Source organism: Drosophila mauritiana, chromosome X, assembly GCF_004382145.1.
Source record: "Drosophila mauritiana strain mau12 chromosome X, ASM438214v1, whole genome shotgun sequence".
NCBI lineage: Eukaryota > Metazoa > Arthropoda > Insecta > Diptera > Drosophilidae > Drosophila > Drosophila mauritiana.
Window position 1 is genome coordinate 7044986 of NC_046672.1, and position 12008 is coordinate 7056993.

General features: G+C 43.9%; 1 protein-coding gene across 1 annotated transcript; it reads left to right on the forward strand.

The window, feature by feature from the left end:
• The first annotated feature begins 72 nt into the window (after positions 1-72).
• LOC117146974 lies at positions 73-1063 on the forward strand. Its single transcript, XM_033313643.1, has one exon. It carries the CDS (start codon positions 211-213, stop codon positions 907-909), a length of 699 nt encoding a protein of 232 aa, XP_033169534.1. The 5' UTR covers positions 73-210; the 3' UTR covers positions 910-1063.
• Positions 1064-12008: the final 10945 nt, after the last annotated feature.

The window sequence follows — 12008 nt, forward strand, 5'->3', positions numbered from 1 at the left end:
TGTAAAAATATATTAAACAGTAGGCCTTGATTTTAACCGACGCTTTCATTCAGTTTGATTTGCTTGGGCTTGGGGCCACAATTCAGAGCTAACAGAGTCACAGAGTAGTTCAGTGGCAATTTTATATACCTTATTTTTTCTAGAAACGAACAAAATTTAAAGTAAACAAAATTCAGTTTATCTCCATTGTGCTTCTCTTTTCTGCTAAACATGTCGAAGGCAACAAAGCTGCGATTCGCACTGATCACCGAGGATGTGCTGGACAAGTTGAGGCCGCGCTCACAGTCGGAAAATGCACGATCAAATTACATGAACGAAATAAGTGTGGCCATTAGGATGGCAGTCAACGAGGTTTTGGACGAGAAGATGCAGCAGCTGAATGATACAGTTAATCGAATGGTTGAGGAGCGGGTGAGCAAAATTCTGGAGAACCACTTGATTAAGGGGTCGTTGGCGGGGCGCAGTAGCTCAGTAGGAAGAAAAAGGGATTTGGATCATAAGGAAAGCAAGGGAGCAAGGTTTGCTGCTCCAGCCGCATCAATTAGTTCACTAAAAGTTTCCAATATCAAACGTGGCCGAAACAAGAGGCAAAATCCCACCAAGGACCATGTGACCTTCGCCTCCGACGATCAGTTGACTAGGAGGCCTAGAAGCAAGGCGCAGAAAATCACTGTAATGCCCATCCATCGCGAGAGCCAGGTGAAGAGTACTCCCTCGAACGGCGACAGCAACCACAACAACACACCGATGACGACACCTCCACCACCACTTAGCACGGATAACAATAAGCTGGATGAGGACGACTACTATAACTTCTCTGATGTGGAGGAACCCTCGATCCTAAGCATGGCTGCCAAATATCTCAAGAAACTCGAGGATGTCCGCCGTCGAAAGCACTCGGCGCAATAGCTTAGGTAGCCTGTACTTCAAACTTTCGTTGATACTCCTTCGTATTTCTTTCCTCGTCAACTCAATTTTCAAAGTGAGCGTGCATATACCATTAAACAATGGATTCGGTAAAAAAAAAATAAATAAATGAGCCAAGTAAAATAATCATGTGGTCTTAATATATGTAATATATATGGGATTTCTATCCTGATACATTTTAAATGAACAATATGCATTTATTACAAACAATTTGAAAAGGCAAGGTGAAAACCATATAAATAGGCCATCTTCAAAGGCTATCCCATTGGTTTAACCCCCGGCAAACAAATTTCCATTTATGCTAGTTTCCATATACATCGCAACAACATCCGCCTCATACCCTCGCCAAAAAAATGAGAAAAACCCACTGTTGAAGACGTCTAATCCATGAAATATGTAAAGTGAAAAATTGAATCGCAAGCAATTGTAAAAATCAGCCTGGTTACATTTCAGAGGGGGTGGATGGTGGACAGGGGCTGTGTGGGGTTAAGATTCGCATAGTCTTTGCCGCTTATCAACGAACTGCAGACAAGGCCAGAGCATCAATCAAGAGTTTCCAATGAATGGCTATCGACTGAATTAGACGACCAGCTAGAATATTCCCAGTTCCCATTTGCCACTCCCGTTGTACACCGAGCGAAATTGCGACAGCTCTGTAATATTACCCATTATTATTTCAATTGAAAGACCATCAATATGGTACCAAATTAGATAAAAAATTGTACTCGGAAAATTATATAGATGAAAGATGAGTTCTTTTCACTTTTTTCTCAAGTGTATCTTTCCAGCACTTTTTGCGTCTTTTGCAAATTCTGGACTACCACCCAAAAGAAAAAAAAAGAAGTGGGAAGGACAGGCCATATTTTTGCGGCTTAATATGTGTTAAAAAAATGGAAATAAATAAATGCGAACCGCTGGCGAAAAAATGTTTTCCTGCTGGATGGCTGGGTGGACCGTAAAGGGGGCGGTGGGCGCTGGGCCATGGGCCATGGGCGGTGTGGGTGGGGCTGGCTTATCGCTATCCTTGTAGCCAGTGACAGGACATAACATAACCCCTGGTATCTCCAGTGAGCCATGCGTGGGCGCCTTTTCCTTGGATGTGTGTGGTCACCCCGGAGAGGTCAAAGGGCGGTGACGAGGGGGTTCCCCTTTTCGAAGCGAAAAAGGGGTAAAAGTTGCTGACTAAGTACTTTGGAAAATTGCTTACACGTCTGCTATCTTCTGGCCGCTGCCCGCCTTCGTTTAGCGGTAATACATTGTCATTTATGTATAATACTGGGCAGGGGATGGCACACCATTTTCCCAATCCATTTGCCAGGCCAGTGGACAAGTGTTGGGTGCCATGTTTATGTTTTCTCGTTGTCTATCATTTGAGGAACCCCTTCCATAAAATGAAAAACCCCTGCGCGCAAAAAATTCCTTTTGAAGCCAAGTTCGCGTTTCAATTTTTTTCGCTTGTAGTCGGTAATATAAAATCCACAAACGCGAACAGAACTTCACATATGACAACAGGGGACAATCGAAGGAGGAGCTCCAAAAAAAGTGTGGGGCTGGGGATGTGGTAAAGGGGGTGGTAGGGACGAAGGACGAGATGGCCAAAGACACACGCCGCTGCTCGGATGTTTGTGATTTTTGAAGCGGAAAATCAAAGTTAAGCCCTGTTCATACCGGAAAGCTATATTGGAAACTAAACTCATTTTTTCCATTTGCGGAATAAAATTCAATTTGATCTTCAATAAATTAAGTGCATTACATACTTGATATATTGTTTTTGAATCAAATTAACAAATATAAGCTCTAGTGATTACGCTATATTTTGTTTGATATATTTTGTATTTGATAATTTGAAAATCTTTATAGGATCCGGTGTAAACGAGACTTAAGGCGCTCAAGAACGAAACACTGTCCCATTTTTAGCAGTATGTATGTGTGCTCCCGCTCCCCTTTCGTTTTCGCGTGTGTGTTTGTGTGCGTTCGTTCGAGTTTCAGAAAATTGCATTTTTTCATATCATTAGGTTTTATTGGTTTCTTCCTGTTAAATATTTCGCAGCTCCCCGCCAACCACTTGCCACGCTCCACGGTCCCAGGACCCATGGTCCATGGTCCTTGGTGTCCTGCTCCTTTTGTCTCGCCGGTTGTCAAAACAACAACACGGCCGCACGCTCCAAAAAACAACCTGAACATCGCACATGAATATATATACATATGTATGTATCTAATGCGGGTATATAGTGTATATGTATGTATGTACATACTGATACACATGGGGCACGCATCATATCATTCGGAAACGACGGCACCGCGAGTCCTGCGACAAGCGCCTTGGCAGACCGACAGCTCCTCCTTCTCCTTCCCAAACTCATTTTTCCCTGCCCATCGCATCCTGAACATCCTTTTATTTCTGCTTCTGCGAGGCGACAAATGCAAGCTGGCGATTTCCCTGGGAGCCTTTGTTGTTGTCTCACCATCCCAATGGATCCCAACCCCACATCCTTCAGAGCATCGCCCACCTGCGAAGAACAATGCCCAATCGATTTGACAGCCCCGTAGCAATTAAAGGCCATCACTGGAGCGCAAAGATGTTTTCAGAATTTCCACTTAAACAAATGTATAGTAATATCTCATCTACAAAATGATAAAAGTGGGTAAACTCTCTTTCCCCCAATTCCGATTAGTAGCTAAATTTGAAATTTGTTGAGATTGATTTTTTCGATTTAAGAATCCGGAATTGCAGATGTCTCCTGTCGGCTCATCGCATTCCAAGTTGCTCAACTTCACTCCATTGACCAACTTAAGCCACAGACTGCGCAAAATATTTGTCCAGGCAAACACATTATGGCTGGCACGCAAAAAAAAAGACCGATTTCCATCCACCACGGCCCAATGCCTATGTAAATAAAGGTGGTTACATAGTGTACGAGGACATCGGCGCACGCACACAGACACACACACGCGTGAAATACGTGATACATATGGGTCCCACATCAAATGTCCTGGCCACAAGAACAACAATGCCCCTGGCAGCCCACCTGCGTAAATCAGGATCTGCAGGACCTCTGATTGACTGCCTGACACATGGGCGGGTGCAAACAGGGCGGGGAGGGGGGCTGATGGTGGAGCGCTCCTGGAGAGGATAACTGGTCAAGAGGCAAGACGACCCAGCAGGCAAATAGTGAATCTCCTGTGTCAGCGCAATATGCCGCTAAGCCAGCGAATCGAAACCTTCTGCACTGAAATAAAATACTTTCGCGATTTAAATGGTTTGAAATAAACTGAACATACGAATTCATATAAGCTTATCGAAATCCGTCGTGGTGTGTTATACTTTTGTCCAGTGTGTCCTTTCTGCTTGGGTCCTTTCTGGACCGCTCACATATGCCTGGGTCTGTGTGTGTGTGTGTGAGTGTGGGCGTGTGCTCCTTGTTGATGATGCGCTTCGGTGGACGCCGCCCAGCGGAAGAGGAAATGAAAAAATAAAAATGAAAGAAACAGGACGAACAGTCCGTGTGGCGTTCTGTCGCCCTTGCCGATTCCGCCCGGTTGGTTTGCGAAATTTTTGAATTGGATACCACTGGCACACCCCCGTCTCCATTTCCATCCCTTTCAACGGACCTCTGTCGTCTGTCGTCCTGACCAAAAGGCAGGTCCTGCGACTTGGTATGCGTGCGTGCGTGTGTGTGTGTGTGTGTGAGCGCGTTGTATTTGAAATTTTGCATATTAAAATATTGTCGTGCATGCAAAGGTCGTTCCTTCGAAAAGGAATACGGAAAAAGGAAAAAGGTGCCCGGCGCCGTGCGTCGCTATACTTTGGCGAACAGTGGTCCGCGCCCTAGTATCTTATAGTTTTAATAAATACTACTACTATATTATTTATTAAATTATTTGCACAATTTAAGAGTGAAGATATCTTTGTCCTATCAGCTGGAGTTCTATCCACATATGAATATTAAAGATTATATAATTTCGCTCATATTTGTCCCACTGTAATCTGTTGTTATTAGGAACTGTGGATGTTGATGTGGACGCCGGTTGGTAGATGGGGCAACATTGGGACACAGACACATCGCCTGTGGTAACACAATAACGAATTTCCGTAGCAACTTCATCGCCGAGTCCTGCTCCTGTTCGTTCACCCCCTAACCCACTCCCTCCTCTGCTGATCCCTGGATCCGTGGACCCGCTGCCGCTGAAATGTTATCCAGTTTACATGGTCCTGCTTCATTTGGAACTTTTCTCTCTGCTTTCCTGCAATGCTTTTTTTCCCGCGTTGCGATTCTTGCATTTGCCGGCTAAATTCTGCAAGGACACCGGGACAAGGACATGGCGAGTGGGTGGGCCAGGACATAAATGAAATTATACACTTTCCCGTGGCTGCACTCAGTCACACGGACAGACAACCCATATGCCAATAATAATAATAACAATAATAACGAGTATAAATACGATAAACAAACAAACTGAAAATAGGAAAAGTTGCCAAACAAACAAGATTCGCGGAAGTATGGGGAAACAAACCGAAAACATTTTTTGAGGTAATTTGATTTGAATATCAAACTGGACTGTCATTCACATATTTTGATAGAATAAAATATATACATAGGCATATTAAATCAAAATGGTATCCATCAAGAAAAAGGTACTATTTGAAATAATATTTCTCAGCGAAAGCAAAATTCAAACATATCCAAACTTATGCCGCCTAATCCTTCAGCTCTTCCCGATTTCGATCATAAATCCAAGTGACAGACCTGGGCAAACAATTTTGCCCATTTGTCGAACGTCAGTCAATGGGTGCCCAATTTTGTTTTCTACTTTTTAGAGGGTCTGCAAAACCCGTTACATTCCATAACAAAGAATTATTGCACAAGACATTTGCCGTTTTCCTTCGATCCGTTTTAATGGATTTCCATTTGTTAGCATCGCCAGCCTCTCCGCTCCTCTTTCTTTTGCCAATTCATTTTTTGTAGATCGTGAGAAAGTTGTTAACCCCTTCGAGGCCACATCTATAATTTATAATGATTAGGTACCGTTCGGAGAAAGGAAAAGGTAACAGTTGCTGCAGCGAAAAGACGTCCGCATCCTTGGGTCGAGAGGGGGTAGATCCTTCGAAGGATAACGGAGGCTGCCGACCGCGCCATAAAGGACCCGGGGTGCCAGCGTTGCCAACGGTGCCAGTGGTGCCTCCGAGGTCCTCGGCCAGCTGTGATCCTTAGTTTCACAGGTTCCAAGGGATCGCGGGATAACAGTCGAGCACTCGAGCAGACAACAATGGCCTGCGGCGCATTCCCTAACTAGATGATTGATCCACAATCGGTTTGCTTCGGGATTGCCTCAAGGACTTCGTCTCGGGGTGGCAAATGGAAAGCTTGGGGTGAGGATCAGTATAAGGATAACTGGGTTATCTTCAACGAACTCCTTACAGAGAATATATATTTACACATCCTGCTAGCAAACATAAAGGTATCACCAAATAATTTGTCACAAAACTACATATTAATAAACATAACAATGCGAACTGCATGTTCTTTAACATAATTAATATTAAAGCATATCCAATTGATTCCGATCGATAAGTCATCTTATCCCCGCCCACATAATGGTTAACCCAACAATTGCGCCAATGGCGTGAACTGACCCCTGGTCCGCCGACTGACCTCTCATCATTTCGGGCCAATTCATTAATCAGGCAATTAGTCGGGCTTAAGTAGCCGCTGCCAAAACACACGCACACGCAGAAGAGAGGGGGAGTCCTTATTATACCATAAACGTATAAATATCAATTTGATCTGTCAAATATTGACACATCAAACCCTAAACAAACCAATGACAGGCTACCCCCTGCGCCATTTAGCGGCAATTTATGAGCAACAAAACACCCAAAAAAAAGGACAAAAAATTGGTGGAAAAATAATAAATGAAAACACAGGACAGGAGAGGGGAAAAGGGATTCTTTTTCAGATCATTTCAAGGGTCCTTGACTTTCCGGCCCGGCCAATGAGCCAATGAATGATGCTGTTTTTCGTCCCATGAGCCGAGCAATTATGTGTATTATATAACATCATGTTTGCAGTTTAATGTCAAAAACTTTGTTTTTTACCCCAAAATGCGATGAGAGGTTAGGGGATGCTGAACCCGAACCTGGACCATAGATCCTGAATGGCAATCCTGTTTTCCTTTCTGGGCTCCGGGTTCAAAGTGCGTGTGAACTTGACGCTGTGCGGATGCTGCGCATTGTTCGAGGTGTGAAGGCACCGATTAGGGCCACAAAGCCAAAACAGGAGCCCGTGTAATGCGATAAGGCGCCAATCCCATTGTGATTGCCTTGCTGTCTATCGCATTTTTTAGGTGAAAAAAATACACGCACGAAACTAGGGGAAATTCCATTCCATTTATCCTTGGAGTGGCGGCGGCTGCAGCAGCAATTAGTCAAGTGGTTAATGAGTTGAGCGAAATCGCAAAATCGGATCGGATAAGGTCGCACAACTGTACACCTCGTGATGGATTTGGGATTTCGGTTTCCCGAATTTTCCCCTTACCCCTTCCCATTTCACTGGCGTTTTTTTTTTTGTGCGATTTTGTGCATTTTCCGGCACATTGGCGAAACTGCAATTGCAATTGGTCTGGGTCGAGGGTCTGTGTCTGCCAGGATGGATGGGTGGAAAAAAAGGGTTAAGGGCTTTAGAGGGTTACAAGGGACCGGGACGAGGACGTAAGGACAATGACAAAAGGCGAAAAATTAAAAAATGGCACAACAGGCAAATTTCGCTGATTTCTGTTAGGGTTGCAAAACGACAGCAGCGTAAAGAATGGAAATGAATTTTTCAAAAACTGTTTTCGAATACACAAATTTAACGATGCTAATGCCCATTGCAATGCACTGTAAGAAATTCGGGTATATTTTATGGTTTAAAAACGTTTGTGTAGTCAGAAATTGCTTTTGTGCCAAAGAATCCCATCTAATATTTGGAAAATAATTAAATGATTTTGGGAAGGGAAATGTATATAGATAAAGATATAATTGTAATTAAAAGGATGGAAATTGAATATTTATTCTTTTAGAGCGGCGGATATATTTCATATTTGCCTGACAATTAGAGCCAATAAGTGCACCTTCTGGCGGTCTCATCAACTCAGAATCGAATTCCTTACCCCAAGGCAGCAATGTGCGTACCTACATATGTATAATTCGAGATCCCGCATCCTCATGCTCATCCTCATCCGATTGAATTTCGAATTTCGGCTAGCAACTGTCCGCGGATATCGATTGCCGATGAGATGATGTTGGCCAGGTGTTGTGAGTGCCTGTCGTGCGTCTGGTTAGCTGGGATAGCTGGGATGCGGCTTATGAGGTCCGGATTCCGGATATTGGCACCAGCACCTACCCTGCCCTGCCCCCCTGCCTTAACCCCTTCCCAGCACACAACCCTTAATACCCACATTGTATCTACATACGAGCGCACATTTGCATGGCCTCATTTCTTTTCATCCATAATTTCAAATTGCGAGCGAATTTTCCCCGCTGCCGTGGCATAGTTTTTCAGTTCAGTTCAGTTTCGTTCAGTTCGGTGCGGCTTTTCCCGTACGCAGAGGGAAAAGGGGGAAAAGGATTATTTATTTATTACGAAATTTTCGTCATTCGATGCGCGGCTGTGGCGCGTGGAAAGGTGGAAATCAAAGGTGGAAGGACTCGGAAAAGGACGCCGCAAATGTCGAATTATTCAAATGATGATTCCAACCCCCTGTGATATGCAAAAAAAAAAGAAGAAGCAACCAAATAGGTAGAAATAAAAAAGCAGGAAGAGCGGAATACGCACACAGGACATACAGGACATATGAGATACTCGTCGCGTTGATTTTGTGTGCACTTTTTTTACCTTGCGGCAATCTGGCGGCTCACACACACAGACACACACACGTTCCAAGTGGAAATGGCCCTCATGTTGCCGCGTTGTTGTTATTGCTCGTCCTTTGTAGTTTGCATGTCCCGTTTCGTCATATGAGATCGCGAACGTTTACAAATTTTTCATTTTATTCAAAAACAAGAATGGCACACCCTTGCACTCCAAGCACAACGGAGCGGAGATACTCTAATAAATATTTCACAGATATAGACTCAGATATTTCCAGAAAACAAACTAAAATGATTTAGAATTCATTAAACTATTGAGGCATTGTGAATATTCATTGCATATCCTGTGAACAAGTGAAAACTTCTTGTACATCAATTTACATAGGCTTTTCAATGCGCTCGATTTGTTCTACTATCTGTAAATGCAATAGAACTGATAAGAGCCAACCACGTAGGCCATATACCCTTGGTCCTTAGAACCCACCTCCAACCGAATGGGCAGATAGGAACAGGACTCACTCGAGTGTGCGTGTAGCATAAAAAAGTCGCTTTTAAAGACATCTGTCCCATATATTGGTGTATCTCCCTTGTTCGCCCAACCCCCCCTTGGACAAAAACAAAAGTAGTGGCGACCGCAGTCGAAATTTGAATTCATTTAATTTGCACCTTGTTGGGCAATTTTTATTTATTATTTGTTTTGTTATCCGTTTTCCTTGTCGGTAATTTTATATACTATGCTGGCTAGCAACATCTGTTCTTATCGCGGGAAGGGAGAGCGGGAAAAGACAAAGGTAAATATGCTGGTTAGATCGTTAAAACGATATTAAAATAAGAGCTCATAGCCCTCATTCGATCAATTTGACCATGTAAGATCACCCGAAAAACTTAAAAAAAAATTTAGATTTTTGCATTGCTACCTTTCGAACATAAATGAAACCCAAATCGAATTTAAATCAAATTTGAGTAAAAGCCACCAAAAATAGACAAACACAGAGAGACCTTAACCCACCATACACATGCACATTCCCATACTGGACCCATATCCTTAACCCCTCACTGGCCCTTTCCCTTTCCAAAAACCAAATGCGCAAAAAAAAAATGCGAAAAGTTTGCATAAATGTCCACAAACATGTGGCCCAGTCACAGTTGCCTTTATTTTGGGGAAAACCCCCATCCCAAAAATCGAACCCTTAACCCCCAATCATAAGCAACTCTTTTATTTTCCTTCTTTTCTTATTTTTTCCTGGCTGCTCATTGGCGTCGTCGGCGACTTTATAAAAATGTTTGCCCTTCGGTTTGTTTGTTTGTCTATGCCTCGATTTGTTTGTCTGTCTGTGCAGTGAGAAAAATAAATGATACTTGCACGTCCCAGAAAAGGATAACATTTTCCACAAAACCTCGCTGGTAAGCTAAGAAAAATATGGTAAATACTATCGATATATAAAATGAAATCCTTACAAATTGTTTCAAAATAATATATTGCATTTTTTAATTAAATAAATATTTGCAGGCATTTTTTCTCAGTGCAAACGAGTGCGTGAGTGTGTGCTGTTGTTTGTTTGCTTGCCCGACTGCGTTTTGTGTCGTAAATTTAATGGGCAGTCGCAGCGGCAGAATCGAAAAGGAAACGAATCGAATTGAATGGCAAACTGGGAGCCATGCATAAAAAATTGCCAAAGCCAACGGGCGTGCGTGGGGTTAAGGGGCTGGCAGCCAGGGGTTAACTTCGATTAGCCCAAAATGTTGTCATGGCCTGTGGTCGCACATATGTGCCGTCCTGCGTCCTTCGGCTTACAGGGGCTGGGTGTGGGGAGGGGTTTTATATTTGTGTATGTGGTCATGGGGCCAGGGCTCAAATAATATCCATCCACACCGCACCCCCCCGACTTCCCCATCGAATTTCTGCATACGCGGCAAAAATAAATAATAATATAAAAGTCGAGAACCGAGAGAAGAAGTTAGCCGCTGCTAGGGAATATTTCAAATGGCACGACTAGCAGATACCCTGGATATCCCCAAATCGATTATTATTTGTAAGAAAAATTCAGTTTTAAAAGAAATATATCAGTGTTCATGAGTGAAAGTAAGAAGACGAATAGTTTGCAGTTTTAGGAGATGGTAATAACATAATTTTCACTTACCGAATAATATGGGTGCTGTGGGTGCAGGTCGTAGGTCGTTTGCTTCGTCCTTTTTCGGTTGGCGGACAGCGCTCGCCGGAATATAGGGCCATTGATCAAAATTGCTACAATAATGGCGAAATATCCACCCCATGTGCGCGGCCCACCCACATTTCGCAGGCCAGTCCGGCCACCCCCTTTACCAGCCCCTTTGCCACCCCCTGACCATCCCGCCTCCTCGCATTTCATTCCGTTTCATGGCGGAAAGGAAAGCAAATATCGCCATTGCCGTCCAACATGGCAACGGGAAAACGGACAACAGGACTTCGGATGTAGACTTTGCAGGATGGCGAGTTCGCGGAGGTCGACGAGCAGGCGGCGGGCGGAAAGGGTGATGGAGTGGAGTGGCGAGGCAAGTGGGTGGTGGCAGTGGCAGGACCTCGTCTACCATTGAAAGCCTTTTTTGATGGCTGCCCTGGATGCTGCCGTTGTTCGCCTGCTCGCTTGTTGTTGGCGGTGGCGGAAGGTCCTGGCAAGGTAGCAGGCGGTTGCCAACGCGCCTCTGCACTGAATGTCCAAAAGGACCGAGGGACCCGCTGCACTGAAAAAAAAAACAGAGAACCATGGTTATTTTCTTTGATCAATATAAATACTATAAATAAAATACAGCTTCTACAATTTCTATGTTTTACGTTTAATAATCATTAAATATACACTCTAAAAAAGTACTTCTTGCTGTCCATTTGATTTTAATGCTTTTTTGCGAGTGCACATGTGTGTGTGTGATTTCGCATCACATGGCTTGGCTTCGTAATGGCCACAGTTGTTGTTATGGCCAAAGTTCGTACGTGAGGGTCGAGTTGCAAATGGGTGGGGTACGAAAAGGGGGGTTGGGGGTTGGAAGGGGAGCCCGCTCACAGGACATCAGCCATTCGCATTTGGTCCTTTCTGGTGGCCGTTAGCTGGTCGGGTCGTTTGTACATATTGCATCAAAGAAAACTTTTGCCTGGGTAAAAATAAAGCACACCACACGCAGTCGCAATGGAAATGGGGAAAATGGGAAAACTGAGCAGGCGGGCAAAAAGAAAACGGCTATGGCAACAAACGGACAG

Bases quoted from the DNA above. Each gene is read 5' to 3' on its own strand.
- LOC117146974 (XM_033313643.1), top strand. From the start codon at position 211: ATGTCGAAGGCAACAAAGCTGCGATTCGCACTGATCACCGAGGATGTG.